Here is a 26,153-nt window from a genome sequence, read left to right on the forward strand (position 1 = left end):
GCCAAATAGGAGGCTGGATTGGTGACACAGGTGGGAATATCTTAAATCCCTCCCATCTCAGGTCAGGATTGGTTGAGGGTCTTGATGTTGGGGCTAGTAGGAGAGGCTGAGGAGAGCAGGTGCACAGCTGGGCGGGACTCTGGAGTCCTAGTCCTGTGGTCTCAGTCAATCAGTCAATGAATCTTTACTGAGTGGCTGCTGTCCATCATGGGCTCTGTGCTGACTCAGAGATGAGCAGGGTGTGGAGCTACAGCCTAGCTGGGGAGACAGGGTGAGGAGCCAGATGCTGGCTGTGCATGCTCCTGGGTTACAGCAGGCCAGAAGAGTGAACATGCGAGAGCTAGGGTGTTCCTGCTTCAGGGAGGAGGTGTGGCTTGAATGAGGATGGTTAGAAGGTCACATTGGAAGGCTTCTAGGCAGGGGAACAGTGCAAGGAAGAGCACTGAGGGGGGCTTGTTTAGAAGACAGAAAGGCCCAGTAGAGTGAGGCTGGAAGGCCAGGTTCATGGGCTGGGACTGTATCTGGTGGGCAGTGGGGAGCCACTGAAGGTTTTTGAGCAGGGGAGTGACATTTGCTCTAACTGGATGGCTGAGCTTGTGCTAGGCTGGGAAGACACTGGGAGGAAGGGCATGTGGGGAGAATAAAAAGGAAAAGGTTTCTGCTCTAAGGTCAGTTAAAGCCTTGGAGGAGGACCCCTTGATCGTTGGTGGGGGTAAGGGGAAGGGACAAGCACAGAGCCCCTCTAGGGGCTGGCCTAGACATGTTGCCTTTAAAAGAGGTCTCAGGCCATCAGTGGGCAGGCCTTCCCTTGAATCCTAGCCCTGCTGTGAGATTGTGGATAATCCCTTCATCCCTTCTGATCCTCAGTTTGCTCTTCCGTAAGCTGGGCACGATGCACGCTCTCTCCCAGGAGGAGTGTGCAGATTAATGAGAGAATCAGGAAAAAGTGTAGGCTACTGCTGGGAGCATAGTTGGTGTTGGACCCCTGCCTCCCACTGTGTGGCTGGCACAGAACAGCACAGGGACAGAGACTTCATTCATTCATGGTTCATTCATTCATGTAACCAACACTTCTGAGCATGGCACTTCTGGTGTGCCAGGTGCTTGGACACAGAGTTGAATTACACCACTGTCCCTTGGCCTTGAAGAGTTTATTTACTCATTCACTCAGCAACATTCACCAAGCCCCACTGTGTGCATTGGCTGGGCAAGGGGTGGTGTTGGGGGTAGAGTGAGCGTTGCTGGAAGGGGGAGCTGAGGTGGGTGTGAAGCAGCCCACAGGTCAGGCCTCCACATCTGGAAAGAGCAGGAACCCGGAGAAGATGCTGTTGGCACCTTCCAAGCCCAGGAGTGAGTTCTTGTCGGTGGCCTGCAGGAAGACGTTCTCCCCCTGCTCCAGCTTGAGGACCATGCCGCCGGTGGTGACCTGGAAGGTGTTGTGGGCGTAGTCGCAGAAGGTGACCACCTTCTGTGGGCGCTCCCGGCCACGCATGAGCTTCACACACAGGTTCCCTCGAGAGCTGGCATGGTAGGTGAAGTAGTAGAGGCCGGGCACCTTGCAGGTGAACTTGCCACTGCGGGGCTCGTAGTTGTTGTTCATGTTGGTGATCACGTGGTCGAAGCGGATGGTTTGGTCCCGGCGCAGGGGGGTGTTGATGGTTCTTGTGGCAGAGAAGGCGATTTTCTGGGTGGCCTTGTAGTCTCCCGATTCACCTTTGGGGCCTGGGGCTCCAGGGGCCCCTGGGCCACCTTTAGGGCCCATGGGGCCCTTGGGGCCGACTTTTCCTGGATTCCCAGGAATCCCTGGGTCTCCCTTCTCTCCGAACTCACCATGGTCTCCAGCCAGCCCTGGAAGCCCTGGAAAAGCAGAGACCAAAGAAATGAGATCATTGAGACCAAAAGGAGGCCTGCGCTGGGACATTGGGCAGGACCCCGCCTCTCTCTCAGCCTCAGCCTCCCATCTGTAAAACAAAGGAGGCAGTGTCAGACAGGGGCTCTGGGCCTCCCTCCAGCCCAGCTTCCTGAGCCTGTGATATGCTTGACCTTCATGGGAGCTGCTACCCGTGGGGAAGAGAACGGCTCCTTGCTAAGGAAGGTGCTAGGCCGGCCCTCCTCCCCAGCTTGTGTGGGGGTCCTTGTTCAGGCTAGAGCAGGGATAATGAGTGCTGTCCCCCTCTATCCCTCACCCCTGGCAGACATCCCTAATCAACCATGACCTTCACTCTTGCTGCTCCTGGAAATGGACTTTAGACTCCTTCTCACTGCACCTCCAAGCAGCCACTACCCCTTGGTTTGGCACAACACAAGATAAAACCAATTTTCCAGTAGAGTGGCAGAGAATAGGGCCTGAGAAGATGGGATCTGGGGACAGAGAGATGTGCTTCGCGTGTCGCATCTGCCGTTAGTAGTGGTGTCACCTTGACTGAGTCACATTTCCTGAGGCTCAGCCTCCTCATCTGTCAAATGGGGATGAAGGTATTTTGTGGGATTGTGAGGATTACATGAGATTAAGTGAGGAGAGTGACTGGCACAGAGGGTTGCTCTATAACCATAGGTTAAATGAATGAATAAGCCAAATTTTACAGAGGGGTTTTCACAGTGGGGAGTCTCATCTGAACCCCATGATAACCCCACAAAAGTATCATTGCCCCCATCTTACAGGTGAGGAAGTAGTAATTCAGAGAGGTGAAGTCACTTGCCCAGGAGGTAAGTTTAAACACAGAACTCTGTGGCCACAGCGGCACCCTCTCTCCACCTGAATTTAATGTAAGAGACCTGTGGTCTGGTCTTAGCCTCAACATTTACTGGGCTACCTTGAGTAAGTCAGTAGCCTTTCTAAATGCTTGCTTTCCTGTCTGTAAAATGGGAATTAGAATTCCCTCCTTGCAAAGTTACTGCAAGAGTTAAGCAAGCTGTTGGATTTGCCAGTGCTTCTGCAGTCTCAAAGACAGGCAACTGTGACTTGGGAGGCAGAAGACGGGAAATTTGGTCAGTATTACCAATGTGCCTCTAAATCCCATGGTACCTTTCTCTCCTTTTATCCCTGGGGTCCCAGGTTGGCCATCGGAGCCAGGTGTCCCAGGGATACCCGGGGTGCCAGGGATGGCTGGGGGCCCAGTGCAGCTGCCCTGGACCCAGGAGACGTCGAGCAGACCGAGGAGTAGGAGCAACGTCAGTACTGGGATGCTGCCCCACAGGATCTTCATCATCATACTGTGTCAGATGTCTCCTGTGGAGGAGAACCCAATGTGAGAGCCTACCACCATGGTGATCCTATCATCCATCCTTCTATCCATCCATCCATCCATCCATCCATCCATCCATCCATCCATCCATCGCTCTATCCTTCCATCCCTGCATCCATTCATCCATCCATCCATCCCTCTGCCCATCCCTGCATCCACCCATCCATCCTCCATCCATCTATCCATCCATCCATCCATCCATCCATCGCATTCATTCTCTATCCCTCCATCCCTGCATCCATCTGTCCAGTTCATCCATCCAGACCGATCGCATCGCATCCCTCCCTCCATCTCGCCTGCTCCATCCATCATCCCTTCCATCCTTCCATCCCTGCATCCCTCTGTCCATCCATTCATCCATCCTTCTGCCCCTGTATCCCTCCATCCCTCTGTCCATCTATCCATCCATTCATTCATCCATCCATCCTTCTATTCCTCCATCTGTCCCTCCATCCATCCATTCCTCCATCCACATGTTCACTGATTGTCCCCTATCTACCAGACCCTGTGAAGGTGCTGGGGACTCAGTGAAGAACAAGACAGATACGGTCCCTGCCCTCATGGTCTTGTGCCCCTAGTGGGGACAGATATAAACAGGTGGATATAAACAGGTCAGCATGCAAGTAAATAGAAATAGCGATAGACTGTGATTGGTGCTCCGAAAGAAAGGGAAGGATGCTGGGAGGCAGAGTAACTGGGCTGGAGGTAGGAGGTAATGGATTTTGTGAGGAAAGTCCTCCCACCAGGGAAGTCTTCTCCAAGGGGAAGCCACTCTTGGAAGTGATGATTAGGCTGAGACCTGAAGGTCCAGAAAAGTGGGGGCAAGAATGTTCCAGGAGGACAGAAAAGTATGGAGATGGCCCAGAGGTAGGACAGAGGTTGGGATGTTGAGGATCATCAGGAGGCCAGTATGGCAGAGGGGAGCGAGGGTTCAAGTGACAGGAAGCAAGACTAGAGAGGCAACTAGGCTACTGTGAGTTTGAGGGTCTTATTCCCCCAAAGCTCTTATTCAGTAGAGCTTCTGAATTCAGGGTATGATGCTGCTTATGGAGAGGCCACCTTGCATGCTTAGAGCATCCCTGCGTCTACTGTGATTCCTACACCAAAGAGGACACTGAGGCTCAGGGAGGCCAAGTCACTTGCTCAAAGTCATACAGGAAGGAATGAAGCCGATGTCCCTGCCAGCATACCAGGCTGTTTCTGCTGGTGGAATATTTTCAGAGCTGTGACTCTGGCAAGAGGGCAGTGATGGCCCCTTTTTAATCCCAAAGAACTAAGAAGAAGCTGGTGGGCTGTCTCAAACTGGTCAGTATGGCCAGTGTTCCACGCCGTTAACTCTCAGGACAGAGCGGCCTTAAAGTTCATCTAGTTTAACCCTTAGCCTATATATTTTTAATTGAGGCAACATTCCTACAACATAAAATTAACCAATTTAAAGCAAGCATTTGAGTACTGTTGAACACATTCACTTCCATCTAGTTCCAAGAACTTTCATCACCCCAAAATAAAACTCTATGCCCATTAAGCAGTTTCTTCTCAATCCTCCTTCCCCCAGCCCCTGACAACCACGAATCTGCTTTCTGTCCCTATGAATTTACCTATTCCTATTATTTCATATAAATGGAATTATACAACATGTGACCTTTTGTGTCTGCCTTATTTCATTTAGTGTAATGTTTTCAAGGTTCATCCATGTTGTAGCATGTATCAGTACTTCATTCATTTTTATAGCTGAATAATACTCCATTGTATGGATATGTGTGATATTGCAAAGTATTTATTTGGTCTTCTACCTCTTTCCTGGCAGACAACTCCTAAAATCCGTAAAATTTCCAAAGTGATGTCTTTTTGTATGCTAATGGTTGATTGATGGCTGCCAGCCCCTAGATAGCTTCAGGATGGGGCTGGTCACCAGGAAGACCAAGGCAGGCTTAGAGGGCCTACCCTCAGCCCCACCTCCCAACCTTTGGGGAGGGGAGTGGGGCTGAAGGTTAAGTTGATTACCAATGGTCAATGGTTTAATCAATCATGCCTACATAATAAAGCCTCCATAAAAATCCCAAAGAACTAGGTTTAGAGAGCTTCCAAATAGCCGAACACGAGGAGGTTCCTGGGGGCGGCGTGCCCAGGGACCTGGGCATGACAGTGGCACACCCCTTCCCTCATACCTCACCCTGGGCATCTCCTCATCTATTTCCTTCATAGCATTCTTTATAATAAACTGCTAACCGTGTTTCCCTGAGTTCTGCGGGGCACTCTAGCAAAGAAACCAAACCCAAGGAGAGGGTTGTGAGAACCCCAACTTGAAGCTGATTGGTCAGAAGTTCTGGGATCCTGGACTTGCAACTGGTGTCTGAGGGGGAGCAGTCTTGTGGGACTGAGCTTTTAGCCTGTGGAGACTGATGCTATTTCTAGACAGTATCAGAACTGAGTGGAAAGACAGCCAGCAGATTTGATTGCTTGCTGATGTGTGGGGAGAAACCCCCCACATTTGGTCACAGAAGTCTTCTGGGTTGACTGTTGTGGTGTGAGAGCAGAGGAAAATACAGTCTGTGTCTTTCCACTTACTGACTGTACTACAATTTGGTTTTTGGATTTTTGGGTTTTTTTGAGATGGGATCTCACTGTGTTGCCCAGGCTGGTCTCGAACTCTGGAACTCAAGCAATCCTCCTGCCTCAGCCTCCTGAGTAGCTGGGATTACAGGCGTGCACCATCTCACTTGACTATTTGTTTATCCACTCATCATTGGTGGACATTTGGAAAGTGTCCACCTTTTGGCTATTGTGAAGAGTGCTGCTATGAACATTTGCGAACAAGGATTTGAGTATCTGTTTGTAATTCTTTGGGGTTTATACCTAGAAGAGGAATTACCACTTATGGCAATTCCATGTTTACGTTCCTGAGGATCCGTCAGCCTATTCTTAAGTTTCCTCAATGACACCTCTGCCAAGGTTCCCGTGTGGTGCCTCATCGCACTCCCCTGCTGTGCACACGTTGTGTTCACTCAGTCCTAAGAATTAATCACAACTCTAGCTGCACATCACATTATTTCCTTGGAAGAGTCAAGCTGAACTTTCTCAGCAGAGTGTGAGGAAATGACCTCTCTGCCAAGGGCTCTTCCATCCACGGTTTGCACCATTTCAGTGATGGGCAGCTCATTACCTCTTGAGGCAGCCCATTCCACCTTTGCCCAGATCCAAATATTTTTCATCATTCAAGGCTTGGGTCAAAGCCTTCTTCCTCCAGGAAACCTTTCCTCAGAGGCTGAACTGTATACTCTCTTAAAACGGGGGAGCAAAGTGGTCTCTGCCCACCTCCCAGAGCGGCCAAAGGGACCCAGGCGAGACCCCGGATGGGAAAGAGTCACAAAGCCCTGAACCCCAAGCTCTCGTTGGGACTTGTGGCTGCTACTGCTGCTGCTGCTGTTCTCAGGTCCTCACAACACCCTGGGAAAGTGGATTGTGGTGAATTTCCCATCTTGCAGATGAGGAAACTGAGGATCAGAACTTAGAAAACAACCTACCCCAAATCACCGAGCAAATTATTTAACAGCAGGGTTGTGGCCAAACCCCTACCCTCTCTGCCTCATGCTGGTTGTACCAGCCCGAGTCTGGCATGTGGAGGGCTCCCTGGGACCAGAAAAAGCCAGCTGATATTTGGCTCCTATGCTCAGCAAATCAGCCCCTCAGCCAGGTCCTGATCAATTTCTTGATCAAAGCCCTGAGTTATGCCAGACTCTGTGCACCAAGGAAAGGAAGCTGTAAAGATGAGTGTAGCCAGGGTCTGCTGGTGTCAGCTTCAGGTTCTGTCAGGCTCTATGCTCTGAAGAGAGGGTGGCTCAGGGGCATGGTCCTGCTTATCCCCGAACAAGCATCAGCTCTCACTCTTGCTCTTCTAAAGGTTTTACAATTTGACAACTTTAATAAGTTGGGTACTTATGGGCCAGGCTGTGAGCCAGCTGGTTTACATGCCATTATTTCATGTAATCTGATGCTCAGCCCCTGAGAACGCACTCTTGCTTTCTCATTTTACAGATAAGGAAACGGGATCAGAGAGGGCAAGCACCTTGATAAAAGTCACACAGCTCCTGTGTGGCTGGGAGTCAAACCCACATCCACTAGATCTTAAAACTCAATGTTATGTTAAGAGGTCACTGTACCTGGTGGCTAAAACATAAACTTCGAGGCCAGACAGCCTGATAAAAGGACTAACGCATGGGAATGCTAAGAGTAGTGGTAGGCACATGGTCAGTGTTCGGTGAAGGTGGCTTTTTACCACCACGATGCTTGCGGCTCTTGTCAGGCAGCACACATTCACCTGGTGGTGGGAGCCTAGAGTGTCATAAGGAAAGCAACACTCAGCATTCACGTAAGGTCTCTACTGCTTCTTAGCTAAGGGACTTGGGAAATCACTCCTCTCTGGCCACAGTTTACCCTCCTATAAAGTGGGGATAATGCTACTCTATCCCTCATAGGCTATGTGCGAGGACATGAGTTACAGCTTCCGACAGATCCTGGCATGTTGGAAATGCTTAATGAATGTTAGCTATTTTATTATTATCACTGTCATCCAAGAATTCCTGAGTGGTTGAACAAAAGGGAAGATGGTTGGCGAAGTAAAAAATGACAATCCCTTTGAAAGACTGGGCTTAGACGGAGGGGCTCTGTCAGCTGGAGGCAGCCAGGGGTGAAGAGCTGCGACCAGCTGGTGGGGGGAAGGGTGGGGAGCAGGGTACTGACAGGACTTGGGCTTCTTGGGGAAGCCAGGGGCGGGGGAAGTGGGAAAGTGCTGGTTCTAGTCCATTTCAAAAGCCACCGAGTTTCAGGCTTGGGTTAGGGCTTACAACTCACCAGGTTTAACTGCCTCCTGCCTATGCCAGCCCATGATCTAATATTACCAGCCTGGTTTCTCCTGTCTTCCCCCCAGGCTCTGACCTTTCCATCTCCTTCGGTCCCCGCAGTCCCTTTTCCCAGCGTGGAGTCAGGGCCACTTGACTTTAAAGCCCTATCTGCTACCGGCTGCATAACCTCAGGCAAGTGCCTTAACCTCTCTTGAGTCTCTTGGCAACGCTGATTTCAACCTGACAGGGCTGCCGGAAGATGACAGGAGAAGGAGCTTAGAAGAAATAAGGTCCCCCCGCCCCATGCAGTGCCACATCCCACTCCCTTACTGCACAAACATTGCGCTCACTCAGTACTAGCTGAGAACTCATCGTAACTCTATGTGCATGCCCCCTTATTTATTTGGAAGAGTCAAGCTGAGTTTTCTTGGCAGAGTATGAGGAGATAAGCAAGGTGTTGGGGAAATGCTGGGCTGGGCAGGAGCGACTGGGTTCTAATCCCACTCCTGCCTCTGGTTTACTGATAAATTTTGAGCCAGGGCATGCACTAAGCTTTTGCAAGCTTGATCTCCTGTAGGGCACAGCAGCCCTGAGAGGTTCTGTTCTCCACAGGGGGGCCGGGCTGAGAGAGGTTAGGTGACTTGCCCAAGATGACCAACGCATAAGATGCAGAGCCGGACTCAGCTCAAGTCTCTGTGATGCCAAAGCCCTTATGTGCCAGGCTCCCACTTTAGACGGCCTGCCCATCCGCTGGGCCCTGGGTAGCAGCAGACTCCCCAGCTCACCCCAGAGAGCTGGATCCCATAGGTCTGGGATTGGGCCCAGCGACCTGCACTGTTAAACAGCCCTGCCAGCCTCCCCCAGGAGCCAAGCCCCATCCTCACCTGGGAAGCCGGTGTCCTGTGATGCCGCTGGGGTGAGCAGCAGTGGGACCAGGAGCCGGGAGCCTGCTGCCCTTGGTCCGAAGCAGAAGTTCCCTTCCCCAGAGGAGGGAAGGGCTTTCCCCTGATGGTCCCCTCCCATGGCCCAGCAGGCTGGCCCCTTTCCCGTCCCCCCACTGTCCCCCCACCCTGCTGCCCTCAGGCAGTTTCAGGTCCCATTTCTGCAACCCACCGGATTTACTGTAAGTGAGATGGGTGAGTGGCAAGTTTGGCTTTGCCAACTCAGCATCTGTGGGGAGAACACGCCGTCCTGGGGGAACGTCCGCAGCTCACCCTCCCAGGCTCTCTGACCTCGTGATCTTCTTCTTCACTGGGCAGGGGTGTTCCTCAGTGAGCATCATGTGGCTGGCCCAGTGCCTGAGCGCTAGCTTAGAGTCAGAGACTTTGATTCCCATCTCTGCTCTGCCACTTGCCAGCTTACATGTTCTCAGTCAAGGGAGCCCCAAGGGAGCCCCCATTTTCTCTGCTATAGGATGGGACCATAATCATACCTGCTCTACAGATACAGATCTCACAGGCCACTGGGAGGATAATGGAGGAAATGATGGGGGAGGAACTGTCCGGGGGTAAACTGTAAAGGGCTGTGCACATGTTCATTGTTAATATCACTTCATGTCCCAGGCTTCCCCTTTCTGGGCTCATCTCTTCTGCTTCCTCCCCATTCTGTGCCCCTGCTCTTTCCCTGTTCTCAGAAAATAATCTCATAATGAATTTTAAATGTGTTCATTATTTATTGATACCCCTCCCTCTGCTTCCAGCAGGGCTTGAAGCTGATGACAGTAATAGGCCCAGGCAGGAGCCTGTTGCTTCTTCTCAATCCTGGAATCACGCCAAGTTAGGGCGGGAGAGGGGCTGAGGTCACTCGGCTTGTCCTCCTCATTTTATATACGGGGAAACTGAGGCTCAGTTTCCCCTCAGGGAGAGCCATCATTTAATGAATATTTAGTGTTCACCTCCATGTGCTAGGCACTGAAGAGAGAGCTCTTAGCAAATCAGCCATGGTCCCTGTCCCCATGGGGCCTCCCTTCTACAGGGGGGAGACCTATATTAAACATGGAATGACATGAGGCTTCATTGCTTCTGTGATAAATGTCACAGAAAGAGTGACTGCTGGGGCCGACGCCTCATGGAAGTGGCAGATACAGGCCTGGAAGCCGCATCCCTGGTACTAGGATATCAGTCTCTCCCTGTGGCTGCCTCTCCGACGCCATGATGACCGGCAAGCACCAGGAGCTGGAGGGCCCTCTTGACAACTGTGCTTGGAGATGGAAATTCACTGGGCTTGTGGGTGTGGCTTGGTGGAAATTAAATGTTAACTGCGATGGGTGAACAGGAGGGAAAGATAAGTTTGACAAAACCAAAAGGTCTCTGAGCTCAGTCAACTATAGTCCCAAAAGGACCCAGGCTAGGGTGAAAAGAAGCAGTTTCTGCGCAAAGGGAGAAACGAGTTAGTAGGTTGCAAGTTGAGGAGTTCTGAGCGTTCCCAAAGCCAAGTGGTCCTGGGCCTCTAATTCTCTCTCTCTCTTTTTTTTTTTTTCCCTTGAGATGGAGTCTCAGTCTATTGCTCAGACTGGAGTGCAGTGGTGTGATCTCAGCTCACTGGAGCCTCTGCCTCCCGAGTTCAAGCAATTCTCCTGTCTCAGCCTCCCAAGTAGCTGGGACTACAGGTGCATGCCACCACGCCCAGCTAATTTTTGTATTTTTTTAAGTAGAGACAGGGTTTCACCCTGTTGGTCAGGCTGGTCTCAAACTCCTGACCTCGAGTGATCTGCCTGCCTCGGCCTACCAAAGTGTTGAGATTATAGGCGTGAGCCACTGTGCCCAGCCTCTGGGCGTCTAATTCTTAGGTGGCTAATGGCAATGGGAAAAGATGGATGTGAATTTGGGGTAGAAGCAGTGAGGCTAAGAACAGGAAGCAGCAGAGGTGGGTTAGGAGCATGGACTTGGGCAGTTTGAATCCCAGCTCTGTGTCTTGCTAACTACGTGGCCTCAGGAATGTTTGCTGGCCTTGGTTTCCTCGTGTAGAAATGGGAGGCATGAACCCCTATCTCCTGGGGCTGTTTTGGGGCCAGCGAGGTCACCCTGCCATGTCCAGGGCCAGCTGAATGCCCAGCCCTTGGTGGGCGCCCACTGCAAACATGGGAACGGTATTACTTATATGAAGAGAAGATGGAATTCTTGGAAGCCAGGAGCAAAGAAGCCAGGCCTGGATTAAGAGGAGGCCTGGACTTGGGGATCAGGAGCTGAGAGGCCCACTGATGGGAGCCAGCTGGTCTCTGTACCCACAAAATTTTGGATTTGCATCTCTGATTGAGAGTGGAAAATCCCTGATCTCTGCAAAGAGTAGAAAAGGAAACCTACAGCCCTCACCTTCCTGTGGTTGGAAAGGGGTTCCTTGCAGCTTGGGGTGTCTTGTCCTGGCTCCTGCCCCGTGTCCACCCCTCCTTGCCTGCCCCACTAAAATCTCTCCCCCGCCTCCTCTCGGCAAAGCAGACAAGCTGGCATTTTCAAAGGCTTGCCTCCCCTGACGAAGAGCGAACAACAAGGAAACAATTATGGAAAATAAAAATGGCACAAAAATTGTCATTTCCAAAGTACAGGTTTCTGATCTGACACTGTGACCTACATAAACGGTGTATTGATTTTTTAAACAAAAGAGAAATGAGAAGAAAGACGTATCACTTACGGCTTCGCCCGGCAGGCGGCTCAGAGGTTGGTGGCGGAGAACAGTGGATGCCATGGCCGTGGCCTTCATGCCATCCCCGCCAGGGGCACTGGACTCAGTGAACTGCCGGGGTTCCTCCGCCCCTGCCTGCTGCTCTCGCTCTGTGTATTTCTGTATGTGTATGCGTGTGTATATGTGTGCATGTATGTTGTATGTGTAGTATGCGTGTAATGCATCTGTGTTTTATATTATCTGTGTGTACATGTGCATGAGGTCTATGTGTGTATGTGGTCTCTTAGTGGTCTGCTGAATGGTTGGATGTTGTGGATGTCTATGTGTGATGTCTGTGCTGTGTGTCAACTGCTGTGTGCATGTAACGCATGTGTGTACATATGTGCATGTATATGCGTATCACATGTACTGGTGTTTTCTGCTGTCTGCTACTGTATATATCTTACTGTGTTGTGCGGATACTGTATTGCATGTACTATGTGTGTAGTGTACTGTAGGTGTAGTTGTGTATGTGTATACATGTGTGTATGTGTTATATTTGGTATTCATAGTATATTTTTATATGTGTATATGTGTGGATGTCCTGTGCATGTGTCTTTGATATATTGTATAAAATGTGTGTATGTGTATGCATATTACTGGTGTATGTCTGTGAACTGTGCTTACTATATGTGTATGTATGCACATATGTGTGTGATTTGTATGTGTATGTATGTGTTTGTGTGTATGTGTTTGTATGCGTATATGTGTATGTATGTATGTATGTGTTTGTATGGTGTGTGTGTGTATGCATATGTGTGTATGTCTGTACATGTGTCTTTATATGCATGTGTATATATTCATATATGTGTGTGTGCATGTATGTGTGTGTTTTTCTCTCCCTCCTTCCCATCTTACACACTTTTCATGCTCCTGTCATGTGCCAGGTGTGTATGGAAGGGGCCCTCCCCCATGATTCTCACAGTCTAGAGGGGAGGCAGATCTGTAAGCGACTAAGTGCACAAAAGCTAGTTGGTTGGCTGTGTGCATCAGATTCCCCTGCAAACCGCCAACTCATTTACAGCCTGGTCTTCCCCAGACCTTTATGAAACAGCCTGGAGTTGAGAAATCTGGTTTTGCTTGTTTTATTTTGTTTTAAGTAAGTCTTTAGGTTAATTTTATTCACCACCTGATATGGGAACCTGGGCTCTAAGGAGTCATGAATTTGTGCCCAAATTTGTGGAGGGCACTGTGGGGACCCAAGGGGTAAATCGGAGAAGGCTTCATGGAGGAGGTGATGTTTGTGTTGACTCCTGACAGTTGAGTGAATATTATCCAGGTGGATGGATGATTTGCATGAGTGGGAGGGACTTCATGGGCAAAGGCAGGGAGTTGTGACACAGCCCCTTTCCCAAACAGAGGAGCCAAAGTGAACAGAGGTGGTTGTAGAACTCAGCTTGAGCCACTGCTCTTCACAGCCCACGCCTCAGTTGGCTGGTGCTTCCATGACTCCATGGGGCTTTGTGGAACCAAGCTGTGATCACAGCCAGGACAGGCCAGGTTCTCCCAGGCTAGAGTAAGCCTCGAGTCTGACTGGGTGCTGAGAATTGGACCAGGAGTCTGCAGAGGAAAGTTAGACTTTTGATCTTTTTGTAGCTGAAACATCAAATTGTGGGCTTCCATCATCCTCCAAGAAGGACCATGGTGGCTGGGTCCAACCACCAACCACCTTACACTCCAAACTTGAAGGCTGGTGGGCAGCAGTGGCTTTAGATCTCCTGGGAGTCCCAGAGTCTGTGAGTTATTTGGGGCAAGTCAGACATCTGGGCGGCCAATTCTCTCTCTCTCTCTCTCTCCCCCTCATGCCCATCTCAGAGCATGATTATGAATATTAAATGAGTTAATATGTGTAAAGTGCTTAGAGTAATGACTGGCATACACTAAGTGCTCAGTAAATATTAGTTATTATGATTTCATTCATTCATTCATTTACTCTGCTTTTACTTATTCACTTACCCACTTATGCATTCATTCATTCACACCAATTTCTTATTCACTCAGCACAGATTCATTGCACACCTTGTCTTTGTCTGTACTGGGCTTACCCAAGCCCAGTTCCCTCCCATGGTAAATGCTCCTGAAGTTCAGCACAGGCCTGGGAAGTCAAACTGATTCCCATTGACCTGTGAGCTTGGATACCTTTAATAATGGCAGTGCCTCTCCCACCAAAAAAAAAAGTGAGAGTGGATGACCCCTTGGGGACCTCTGGCAGCGTGTAACCACACTTAGAACATCTCTCTCCCACCAGGCCAAATGGTGCTGAGTGCCCCAACACTGGCAGCCAAGCTTTCCTGAGCACCAACCAGATGCCTTGAGCCCAGAGCCCATGGACTGCTATGGCTGATGCAAAGTCAAAGATCCAAAGTTCAAGGAATCAGCAATGAGGAATCTGAGCCAGGCATATGCACTGATTTCATGATTTATTTATATATCTCCCTACCCCTTCCAATACTTGGAAAAAAAAAAAAAAAGAATGGCAGTACCAGAAGGTATTGGTTACGTGTCACAGGAACCACACAAGCAGTGACTCCTAAAGAAGTTCAGAGGAAGGAGAGAACCCATGTGGTGGGGTGGATTGGGGGTGGGTGGGCCAGGGTGGGCTCCCTAGAGGAGGAGTCCATCCGGCAGGGAGAATGGTCTAGGCAAGGATGCAGACTGGCCGGTAAGGTGAGTCCATGCAGGAAGCTGAGGGAGGTGGATGGCTCGAGCCCATCTGCCCGCCCTAGTCGGGGAAGAGCAGGAAGCCGGAGAAGACGCTGTCGGAGCCCTGGATGCCCACCATGTTGTAGTAGTCATTGACACCCAGCCACACCTCCTCGCCCACCTGCAACCTCAGCAGCACACCGCCCGAGTTGACCTGATTGGCTTGGGACGTGTGGCCACAGAAAGTGACCACCTTGACGCCGCCGCGGTACAGCAGCACGCACAGGTTGGCTGTATGCGACGCGTGGTAGACAAAGTAGTAGAGGCCGGGGACTTTGCAGGTGAACTTGCCAGTGCTCGTGTCATAATCTCCCTGCGGGTTGGTAAGGACCGCATTGAATCTGATCAGGCTGTTGGGTGCAGGGGGCTGGTGGGTCTGCCGAGTGACCGTGAACACTGACTGGTACTTCTGCTTGTATCTGCCCTCCTCGCCTGGCTCTCCAGGGATGCCCATGGGGCCAGGCACCCCTGGCATCCCAGGGGGTCCCATGGGGCCATTTTTCCCAGGATGGCCAGGTGTGCCGGGTTCTCCCTTCTGCCCTTTGGGTCCTCGGGTCCCGGGAATGGCTGGGATTCCTGGAGATGGAGAAGGCAGAGAGAAAGGGTAGGGTGGGAGACAGGGAGGAGGGACCCTGAGGGTGTCTTCCAGGGAACACAGCGCTGGCGTTTGGTCTCTAGAATCTCATTCCCACAGATGGGCTGTCTCCCAAGGAGCAGGGTGCAGGGAGTCAGGCTTTGGCTGGAGGGAGAGAGAGTCTGGTTCAAGTCCTGCTTCTCCACCGACCCGCCCTCTGACCTTGTCTAAGGCACTTCCCTGTCTCTTGGCCTCAGTTTCCACATTTGTGATGGAGCAAGTAGGGAGCTCAGAGCTGGGTGGGATCTCAGATGCCATGAATGTCAGCCCATGGACAGATGGCATGTGGCCACAGGTATCTTGTTTGGCCTGCACAATGTTTTTTAAAATTTTTAACTGGAGCCCAACATGAACAAATTCAGAACTCATTTGAAATTGAAATTCTCAGAGCTCCTTGACAAAAAAATCAGAAGGTTGGTCAGAGGCAGCTTAAGTTTCAGGCTCTGTCCACTTGCATCAGCCCCTTCAAGACCTTTTGCCTAAGTTTGTATTTCTAAATTTTCTCAACTTTTTTATTTTGAAATAATTATAGAGACAAAGAAAGTTGAAAAAAACCCCAAAAGAACAGGGACTCTTCACCCAGTTTTCCTCAATGACACAACTTGCATAACTAAAGTATAATGTCAAAACCAGGAAGTTGACAGAGCTTATGTAGACCTCACCAGTTTTATATACACTTTGTGTGTGTGTGTGTGGTTCCAATATAATTTTGTCATGTGTGAATTTTTGTGACCACTCTCCCCTCTGCAATCAAGCGTATCTGTCAGTTTGTATTATTTTTCACAAAGAGGACCCTCAACATTTTATAAGCTTCAGAGTCCCACAAAACCTATATCCACTCCTGAGATGGACTCCCCAGGTTAGCACATGGGAACCACTGGATGGAGCCAAATTGAAGCCGCCCCACTACAGGGCCTGCTCTCTCCAGCTCACCCCAGCCCCACTCAGCCCACGTCAGCCCCCATGACAGCTGGCCTGGTTCAACTTCCCTCATGTTACCGATGAGGAAACCGAGTCAGAGACTTGCCCAAGGCCATGCAGCCAGTTTGAGGTGCAATCAGGTCTCTAACTGAAGTCTAGAGAATCCCAGGGTCTCACTCTGTTCCAGCCCCAATGATCTGAGCCTCTGTGAGATTCTTCTCCCCTTATCTAAATCATACCCATCTTTAAAGGTCTGACTCCAGTTTCCTCTTCCAGGAAGCCCTCCTTGACCATCCCCGTCAGCCCTGATGTTTCCTTCCCTCCTCTGACTTCCATCGGGCTGGGTGTCTGTGCAGACCCATTTATGACAGATCCTCCATGACTTATGAACTTGTTAGGCCTCAGCATTAGGAGTGTGGGGTCAGGACCCAGCCGACCTGGCCTTCCCACCTGTGACCCTGGGAGGGTGACCTCCCTCCCTGAGCCTGTGTTTGCTCAGTTGAGATACGGGCCTAATAGAAGAGGGAGTCCCTGAAAGGGTGGAGTGGGAGAAGGCACAGTGCCAGGCACACCGTAGGAGGCGTGCTCTGGAGTGTCTGGTCCTCGTGATGGCTCCAGGGATGCTGAGCAGAGCAGCGTCTCATCCTTCGTGATGTCTTCAAACCACCAATTGAGAGGGGGCCAGGAAACAGCAATAGAGAGGGGGCTTGAGAGGCAGCCGAGGGCAGTGGTGGAGAATGTGGACTTGGGAGCTGGACAGGATCCCACTGTGTGACTTTGGACAAGTTGCTCAATCTCTCTGAACCCCAGCTTTGACATTTGCAAAATGAGGGTCAATCACTTCTTCAAGGGATTGTGGCCTCGGTTTTATCATTCCTAAAACTGAGACCACACCTGGGACTTGGGGGCTCAATCACTGGTGGCCATCAGCTACCCTGGGCAGGGAGATGGCCAGAGACAGCTGTGCAGTACAAGCTCCTGGAAAATGGCAGACCTGGAGACCTCACTGAGCTCACCCTAAGCTCACCCTGAATTGGAGAATTCCTTCTGGAAAGTTGGTGTCATTCCATCTATCCAGGAGGGAAGATGATGGTGGGACCACTCCTAAGGACATTCCTCTCAGCTGGCCTCCTTCCCTTCCACCGCGTCTGTCACTCCATCACCTCTGCTCGGTGTCACCCCAGGCCGGCTCCAGGCAGGCCCAGCATCCCAGACATGCCAAGCTCACTCACAGACAAGGCACTCACACTCCCCAGGGCTCCAGCCCCAGCCCCAGTCACCCATTCATAGCCTCAGCCCCCTTCTCTTATGCCAAGGATTGACTGTGGACCTCCAACAGAAGTTTCTCTGGCTGCAATTCTGACCTCTCGCTCCCCACCCCTCCAACTATCCAGAATCCTAAGGAGGGAGGTGAGCACAGATCTCTGATAAAACCAATGATACAATAGCCTACACCTGTATAGACTTCCCAGGTGCTCAGGGCTGTTTTATATTTAAGTTAACTTAATCCTCACAGCAACCCTGTGAAGCAGGTGCTGCCATCTCCTCGTTTTACAGATGAGGAAACTGAGGCACTGCGAGGTTAAGAAACTTGTGCGGGTTCACATAGACGGGATCAGTGGGGCTGGGATTTGAACCCTGGCATTGGATATATTCACTGTGTGGGCCCCAGCTTCCCCAGGTGCCCATGTTGCAGGGCAAGCAGACTTTCCCTGCACCGTGTCCTGTGAGCCTCCTAGCCACCTTTGGGGCAGGCACTCATTCCCTCCCTATAATTCAGTGAGGAGGAGGAGGAGCATGGAGGTGCGCCAGGCCCAAGGTCACCTCTGGGGGGGCCTGAAGCCTGGGATCTGAGGATAGAGGAGCCAGACCCACCGTGAGAGTCCAACTCTGCCCTGGGGCAGACGTGGCAGCAAGGGAAAGCACTTCCTGCTGTCCCCCACCCCCTGGTCAGCCCCAGACAGACACTCTGATCCCTGCCCCAGACCCAAACCCCTAAACCAGGCCAGCAGACTCACCTGGCTCCCCCTTGGGCCCTGGCAGTCCATCATGCCCATCCTTCCCTGGTGCCCCGGGCAGGCCGGGCATCCCTGGGATCCCGTAGCAGCCTGTGTTGGCTTGGCCCCTGAGGGGCAGCAGCAGCAGGAGCAGCAGCAGCTTCAGCCCAAGGTGGGGCAGGGAGCTGGGCCCCATGTCCATCCCGGAGAAGGAACTGGGAGGGAGAGAGCTGAGCTGTCCCCGCCAGCCCCTCACCTGCCCCCAACCCTCTCATTCCCCAGGACCCGTTCCTCCTCAACCCTCAGGAGCTCGCTTTCCTGCCTCCCCCAGGAGCCTCACCATGGATGGATGGTGAGGCCTCTTCTTCAGCCCAGGCCCTGGGGCCCAGGCTTCCTTCCCCTCACACACCAAGTTACCCCTGGCACCACGTTTCAGGAAGGTGGCAGAAGGTAGGGGAAATGGCCATCTGCCCATACCTGGGCAGGGGTCCGGGCCTCACCTGTGGGTGGACGGTTTCTGGCCTGGTCACAGAGATGTCCTCAGATCTGCTTCCCCTCTCCCAGACAAGAGGACACGGTGTCAGAGTGGTCAGAGCAAGGATTGCCCAAAGCAGGGCTGGGCCCCCTCCCTTCTCGTGCCCTCCCCCAATCCCACATCCCCTTTCCCAGAATTTTCCCTGACTTGACACTTTTTTTTGGTTGCTGAGCCAGACTGACCACAGCAATACCCCTGCCCACATCCCCCACCGGCAGTCAGTGTCCGAAATGAGGAACCGTCCCCTGCCCCAGCAACTGGTTGAGGGCGTGTGTGTGTGTGTGTGTGTGTGTGTGTGTGTGTAAACACAAGCCCCCAGGGCACAGACGTCCCCTAGCGTCAGGTTCATCCCATCTAATGACCAGTGTTAGCATTTGCTGTGCCTGAGACTCAGTTTTCCCAGAATCCCTAGGAGGAAGTTATTATCCCCCTTTACAGATGAGGAAACTGAGGCTCAGGAGGACGAACGCCATTGGCCAAAGTCACACACTCAGTGGTCTCTTGGGGCCCAAAGCCTTGCTCTGACCCCTCTGCTCAAGCTGCCCCCAGAAACAAGCCTCACATGCACTTGTCAAGTTGCAAGCCTTGTTCTAGAAACTTCCATGTGCCCCATCCCAGTGGCCACACTTGGAGGTGGACCCCCCGGATGGACCTGCTTTGGCGGCAGGCAGCTGTTATGGTGCACGGGCTGCCCCAGCGACAGAGTCAGGACCCTGGCTTCTCCTTCCAACCCTGTCACTCCATGGACCAGATGGCTTCAGCAAATCACAGGTCCCTCTGGCCTCCCTTCTGTCTACTGGGGGGGCCTCGGCTTTCAGTATTGGTGCCTCTTCCTTTGCTGGGGGCTCCTGGTCTTCCCTGATGGTTCCATCTTCCCTGCTAGCACCACCCTCCTTGCCTGCATCCTGGGCATGCCCTGCCTCTGGGCTTGGAGCCCACATGGCTTGTGAGGGGCTCCCCATCAGGACCAGGCCAGCAGAGCTGAGAGGCCCTCTCCCCTCTCCCTCTTCTCCTCACATGAGATTCTAGGGATGAAGGAGCTGTCAGGCAGTAGCAGGGCTTCAGCCTCGACCCCATACCTAACACCTGTGTCCATTGGTTCCACCTCTGTAACATGGGGACTTCTGACAGCTCCAGGCCAGTGGCTGGGATTCGGTGCACAACATACGTGCGATGCCTTGTCCGGTGCCAGGCATGGGCAGGTGTTCAGAGCTCTGCCCCTGCCTCGCTGAGGAACCCTCAGGGTCTCAGTCTCCCCTTCTGTGTCTCCACCCTGTGCCGTGGGGCTGCAGAGTGTGGGGTGAGTTAAGGGGCATGAACGCACTTGGCCCTAGGAGTCCCTGGCGGGTGGAAGCCTGGGATGAGAAGAAATGATGGACACATGCATTAAGGGGCTGGGGGCCACCCAGCCTGACGGCACTGGGCTCCTCTCTTCCCTCTTCACCTCCTCTGCGCCTGGGTCTGGCTTGTCCAGCAGGTGGCAGCCTCGGCCCACACTCAGCCCTCCCGTGCCCCGCCCACTTGGCTCCACTCTGGGCTGCTGAGTTCATGCCCCTCCTGGAGGGGCCAGAGATTTTGCATCGGTGTAGTGGGTGGATGGTGGGGTATGTGTAGGATTTAGGGTAAGGGGGTGGCCGGGCACTCCCTGCACATCCCATTTATCTAGTTTGGCCTCTACTGCCGCTGAGGGGCCTCCACCCCTGGCATTTTCTTTGCATGCCCTAACCCTGTGGGGTCAGGCAGCCGTGGTTCAGCCCCAGGACCCTTCCCCTTTCTGGCTGTGTGTCCTTGGGTGGATGTCCGCTTTCTCTGAGCCTCAGTGTCCACATCGATTCTGCTGGGATTAAATATCTCAATGGCTGTGGAATGCCCAGCACATAGGTGCCCGAAGACCTGTCTCTTTTCCTGGCGCTGGTTAAACAGTGTGTGTTCTGAGTGGGTGAGGCGGGGGGAGAGCAGGGCCGAGCTGACTCCAGAAGGGAGCTGAGGGGCTACCCTGAGGCTGTGGATGGAGGGTTCTCCCTGTCCCTGGGCCCCCCTCACTTCTTCCCGACCCCCAAAGGCTGTTGGCAGAGCAGGGACAGTCCCAGGAGAGGGCCTTGTATTTTAGAGGTGGGTACTCAGGTTGTGCACTTGAGGACCACGAGGCCATTTGTGTGTCAAGTAGTGGATGGGAGGGGCAGCCCCTGTATTTCTGAGGCTGGCCCTGTGAGAGTTTGTGTGTGTGTGTAGGGAGGTCCGTGTGGGTAAGAACACAGGCGTTCTGAGGCTCATGCACGCTGGAGTGAGAGGATGCGTGTCCCCGGGTGTCAGGAGTGTGTCTGGGACACCTGCGGAAGACAGACAGAACATGCGATGGTTCATGGATGTTACTTGTATGTCTGAGGCAGGGGCTGTGTGGTGTGATGGCTCGTGCCTCCCTGAGTGTGTCTGTGGGTATGAAGGCGTAACTCGTGTGTGTGTGTGTATGTGTGTGTGCAGCACAAAGATAAACCCAGCTTCCTTTGAGAGACTGCATAGGGCATTGGACATTTTCAGATCTGAACTCCTGGCCTCCTTATTTCTCCCACGTTCGAGGGACAGGATGGGATTTGCTGCTTTGTAGTAGCTTCCAGAGAGACAAGTAGGGGCCTGGAATGCACTGAGTCAAGACTCTCCCAGCCCCCAGCCTGGGCGGAATGTCCAGCAGGCAGCAGAGGCAGCAGCCCGGGTCTCCACACCTGCCAGGTGGAAGCTCAGGGCTGGACTTAGGAAACCTGGCTTCAGGAAGCACTGCTGAGTGCCTTGGGCCAATTGCTTCGGCTCTCTGATTCCTGCCCCTGCCTTCCCAATACAGGGTTGGAAAAGCACCTGTGTAACGCATCAAGTGCTCCATAGAAGCCGGGGAGGCTGGTGAGGGTAGTGGTTAAACACAGGCTTGGGCATCAGTAACACTTGGGTTCAAATCTCAGCTCCTTGCCATCCCCAACTTTTTTTTTTTTTTTTTTTTGAGAGATGGAGTCTTGCTCTGTCACCCAGGCTGGAGTGCAATGGCATGATCTCAGCTCACTGTAACTTCTGCCTCCCTGATTCAAGCAATTGTCCTGCCTCAGCTTCCCAAGTAGCTGTGCCACTACAGGTGTGCGCCACCATGCCCAGCTAATTTTTGTATTTTTAGTAGAGATGGGGTTTCACCATATGTTGGCCAGCCTGGTCTCGAACTCCTGACCTCAAGTGATCTGCTCGCCTTGGCCTCCCAAAGTGTTGGGATTACAGGTGTGAGCCACCGTGACTGGCCCCCAGATCCTCCCCTTAGATGCTGATTTGCTGATTGATGCCTACTCCTTGCAGCCTCAGTTTCATCATCTGTAATGTAGGGCCATCATACCATACCCAGAGCTTGGTCATAAAGATTAAATAAAATATAATAATAGCAAAACTTCCATAGTCCTGACTATAAACCGAGCACTGCTCTACAATTTTCATATATTAAGTTATTTAATCCTCCCAATGACCCTTTGAGGTAGGCGCTATCATCAGTTCCACTTCCCTCAGATAAGGAAACTGAGATCTCAGAGCTCGGTTAACATGCACATGATTAGACATCTAATAAGTGGTGGCATCAGGATTCAAACCTGGGTAGATGAGGCTGCTAGGACCTGCTAAACACATCATGTGAAATACTAAGAATGGGCTGGGCATGGTGGCACATACCTCTAATCCCAGCACTTTGGGAGGCCGAGGCTGGCAGATCACTTGAGGTCAGGAGTTCGAGACCAGCCTGGCCAACATGGTGAAACTCCTTCTCTACTAAAAATACAGAAAATTCACCGGGCATGGTGGCAGGTGCCTGTAATCCCAGTTACTTGGGAGGCTGGGGCAGGAGAGTCGCTTGAACCAGGGAGGCGGAGGTTGCAGTGACCGAAGACCACGCCATTGCACTCCAGCCTGGGTGACAAGAGTGAAACTCCATCTCAAAAAATAATAATAAAAATACTAAGGACAGGCCTGCCTCTTAAACACTGGATCGTTATCATTCTTAGGCCTCCCTCTCAATGCCCCAAGTAGCAACCGAAGCGCAAGTTCGGCAGACACAGATACAGATGTTTATTCCAGAAAGAGTTCTAAGAAATGAGCTTCTTAGAGCATGTGTCATGGGGGCAGCCAGTCCTGGGGCTCTCGGAGCCAGCCCCCTCCCTTCAGCAGTTGAAACAACAGTGCCCCCATTTTACAGAGCAGAGCATGGAAGCCAGAGAGGTGGGTGGGGGAGGGGATCCTTCCCTGGCTCAGGTGGACGGGAAGATGAGGAAGCCGCTGAAGACGCTGTCAGCCTCAAGACCATGGTAAATGTTACCCTTTCTGGGGTCTTTTTCGACCCAGACCTGGTCACCCCGCTGCAGCTGAAGCACCATGCCCCCTGACACCACCTGGAAGAGCCCCTTGTTGGTGGTGTCACAGAAGCCCAGGGAGCGTCTGACCTGGCCCCTTGAGGAGGAGACAATGGACAGGCAGATTTCCCGCTCGGACACCACCTGGAAGGTGAAGTAGTAGTAGCCGGGTACAGCACAGACGAATCGGCCCGAGTGGTTCTGGTACGGCTGTTCCTGGTTGGTGATGACCATGTCGAAGATGACCACGTTGCCCCCCATCGGTGGGTTCCTCCGAATGGCCGAGAAGGCCGGCCGTGGCTGGTCCTTGATGTTTCCTGGGTTGCCCTTGATACCTTTAATTCCTGGGATGCCGCGGTCCCCGAGGGGGCCACTGGGCCCTGGGTAGCCCACCTTGCCAGGGTTTCCAGAGGGCCCAGGTTCCCCCTGGTCCCCTTTAAGGCCTTGGATGCCTGTTCTGATGCCAGGGGCCCCTGTGGGGAGAAATACCAGATTGGGAGTCAGAATCCAATGCCTACCAGTCCTCAGGGAGAGAGCTGGACCCCTTGAGTCTATGGGATAAAAGGCAAGGAAGCACCTGGGCCTTCAGGACATCGATTCTGACTAGCTGTGTGACTCTGGACAAGTGTCTCAACCTCTCTGTGCCTCCACTCCATCTGTAAAGTGGAGAGAAGTGTGAACAGGCACTTGGGAAAGTGTCAGGTTCTGGGAAATGCATGGCGCTCTGGCTGCTCTGCTGTGCTCCTGCCCGAGGCTGAGGACTCCATACCCCTCTGGGGGGCACTGACCTTGACTTCTTCAGGTTCGGGGACCACATGTAGGATACCCGGATGCAAATTATTGCAAATGTCTATGTGATCCTTCTGGTCTGCTTTGGACTAAGAGGCCTAGGGGGATTCCACGAGACTCCCTTTCCGCTTTGGTCAGGACCTCCTCCCTTTTCCGTCACCCCTGGCCTTTCTTCTAGAATGTGAGAGTTTCTGAAGCCTAAAGGGGCTGGGGAGGGGGAAGCAGGGACAGTGTTGGGGGTGCTGGAAGGAAGTGAAGGGTCAGTTGCAGTTATTTGATCCCTCTCTCTGTGCCAGGCAGCGTTATTTCTCCATTTTACAGATGAGGCCACATAGGCTCAAAGAGGGCCGATAACTTGCTTGAGGTCACACAGCAAGGCAGTGGCTCCTGAGTCTAAACTCTGGGTCCTCGTTTTTCTGTTAAGAGAACCGTGAGCAAGCACTCAGCATTGCTGCCAGAACTTCCACATTCTCTGCTCAAAGGGAGCAAAGGGAGTCATTCTCCAGAGGAGGAAGGTGAAGCCGAAGAAAGAGGCCCCAGGCAGTAAAGAGGGAGTGGAGAGGCCTGAGGACATGGCCCAGGGAGAAGGCTAGGCCTCCCTTAGCCCCTGGGGCCAAGTGCAAACCGGAGAGGATTCATGGGACATTGGGGGCAGACGGACTCCTGATTCTCAGTGCCACCCCAAGCCTTCGCCCTGGAGGCCAGGCCAGGCCAATGTCCAAGGGTCTAGGTCCTGAAGGAGAGTGCTTACCAGGCTCCCCTTGCTCGCCCTTGAGGCCTGGCCGCCCTGGTCTGCCGGGTCTTCCTGCCGCCCCGTTCTTCCCGTCTGGTGCTCGGCACACGTCCTCGGTCACCATAGAGGCCAGCGATATGGCCAGCACACAGACCACCAGCCATCCCTGGGGGCCTTCCATGTTGCCCCTGTGGAGACACAGGAGGGCCTGGACAGGCTGGACATCACACTCACACCCAGCTCACACCCTTGAGTCCCATGCACACAATGATATATGCACAGCCCTCCCCCAGTGTACAAGCACCCTCAGGGGCTCTCAATGTCCACTCTCAATCCAGCGCCAGGGACCCCACACATATACACAGAACCACAAACTCACACACATCCACACATGTAACCAAGCACACCCACATCATCACGCACTCACACAAACACAGTCTCTCATACATGCACGTACAAAACACAGTAGGCAAAGTCTGAAATCCACTAAACCCTCCTAGACACACAACTGATACCCAAATAGACTCTGTCCCTCACTCACACAGACACACACATTCATACACTCCCACAGGTGATCGATTTCATTGAACAAATGTGTATTGAGCACCTGCTCCTTGTTTAATTAACACTGGCTCACCCAGATGGTGGAGCTGTGCATACGCACAGGAATTCACAAACGCTCAACACGACACCTGCTCACTCTTCTGCATGCTCCGCGCCTTTCAGTAACCACCTGAGCACGGGAGACTGGCTGTCCCCACAGTCCCCTCTGCTGGGTCCCACTGCCAGCTCTAGCACCCCAGGCTTTTCCTGGTTTCTTATGTGTTGGGGGGCCAGGACCCAGGAACCCTGGTCTTACCCTTCAGTTGCTGGGTCTAACTCATCGCCTTTCACCCTCCCTCAAGCCCCGGCTCAAGGAGTTAAGTTCCCTCCACTCACCCATTCTGGGTTCCCGATCAGCACTGCACTCCCATCCCTGTCCTAGAATCAGCCACAGTTATTTCCCTCTCTCCCTGCCTCAGTTGCCCAGCCTACTGGGCCAACTCCCCTGGGTCCCGGAACTCCGCAGCCCCCTTCCTCTGGGACTCTGGCCTCACCTGCCTCCCGTTGTCAACTCCAACTGGATGCTCCTGCCCTCTGCCCAGGGACCCTGTGGGCTGCCCAGCAGGAGTGGCGCCAGGCTGTGGCCAAGTTTCACATCCCTTCCCACTTCCCCTTCTCCAGACCTGCCCCCCTGAACTTCCCCAGGGGCCAGAAGCTCACCAGGGACATTTTGAGCAGACTTCAGCAAGACATTGGATGTCTTGCCCCAGCAACAGCTGGTGTGGGGGTGGGGGCAGTGAGGCCAGTGCCTGTGAGGACATGGGGTGGAGGCCGTGCAGGATGACGCTCTGAGAACCAGAGAAGCACAGAACACCAGAGCGGAAGGAATCTTTTAAAAAATCTGTCCCTTGTAGGACTTTTCATGATTATGAAAGTGACACGCAATTCATTGCCAAAAGCTTGGAAAATACAAAGAAGAAAGAACAGTGCATTGGTGAGAAGGAAGCACAGCAATCTGTTTCTAGACTTGCTGCTTCCTAGTTGCATGTCTTTGGGAAATTACTTGACGTCCTGGGCCCTCAGTGTTATCTGTACATTGGGAACGAGGTTTTATGTCATCTGATTATTGTAACATTTTAATGACCTACACATACAAAACACTTGGCACATGGTGAACACTTAATCACT

The 26,153-nt window shown here is 52.5% G+C and overlaps 3 protein-coding genes across 5 annotated transcripts; all 3 read right to left on the bottom strand.

Moving 5' to 3' along the window:
* Positions 1-1,032: 1,032 nt before the first annotated feature.
* On the bottom strand, positions 1,033-9,286 carry C1QB (complement C1q B chain). Its single transcript, XM_017886518.1, has 3 exons — positions 8,971-9,286; positions 3,026-3,229; positions 1,033-1,857 (listed from the first exon to the last, which is right to left on the bottom strand). Exons 2-3 carry the CDS (start codon positions 3,210-3,212, stop codon positions 1,283-1,285), a joined length of 762 nt encoding a protein of 253 aa, XP_017742007.1. The 5' UTR covers positions 3,213-3,229; positions 8,971-9,286; the 3' UTR covers positions 1,033-1,282.
* Positions 9,287-14,144: 4,858 nt separating this feature from the next.
* On the bottom strand, positions 14,145-18,613 carry C1QC (complement C1q C chain). Its single transcript, XM_017886519.1, has 3 exons — positions 18,499-18,613; positions 18,020-18,213; positions 14,145-15,022 (listed from the first exon to the last, which is right to left on the bottom strand). Exons 2-3 carry the CDS (start codon positions 18,198-18,200, stop codon positions 14,466-14,468), a joined length of 738 nt encoding a protein of 245 aa, XP_017742008.1. The 5' UTR covers positions 18,201-18,213; positions 18,499-18,613; the 3' UTR covers positions 14,145-14,465.
* A 3,986-nt stretch (positions 18,614-22,599) lies between these two features.
* Positions 22,600-25,711, bottom strand: C1QA (complement C1q A chain). 3 transcript variants are annotated; one of them, XM_017886520.1, is made up of 3 exons: positions 25,520-25,711; positions 24,441-24,610; positions 22,600-23,373 (listed from the first exon to the last, which is right to left on the bottom strand). In XM_017886520.1, exons 2-3 carry the CDS (start codon positions 24,601-24,603, stop codon positions 22,799-22,801), a joined length of 738 nt encoding a protein of 245 aa, XP_017742009.1. In that variant the 5' UTR covers positions 24,604-24,610; positions 25,520-25,711; the 3' UTR covers positions 22,600-22,798. The 3 variants fall into 3 exon arrangements, with proteins under 3 accessions (XP_017742009.1, XP_017742011.1, XP_017742010.1); XM_017886522.1 differs by lacking the exon at positions 25,520-25,711 and adding an exon at positions 25,362-25,500; XM_017886521.1 differs by lacking the exon at positions 25,520-25,711 and adding an exon at positions 25,060-25,162.
* Positions 25,712-26,153: the final 442 nt, after the last annotated feature.

This window comes from Rhinopithecus bieti, unplaced genomic scaffold, assembly GCF_001698545.2.
Source record: "Rhinopithecus bieti isolate Rb0 unplaced genomic scaffold, ASM169854v2 scaffold_14826, whole genome shotgun sequence".
Classification (NCBI taxonomy): Eukaryota; Metazoa; Chordata; class Mammalia; order Primates; family Cercopithecidae; genus Rhinopithecus; species Rhinopithecus bieti.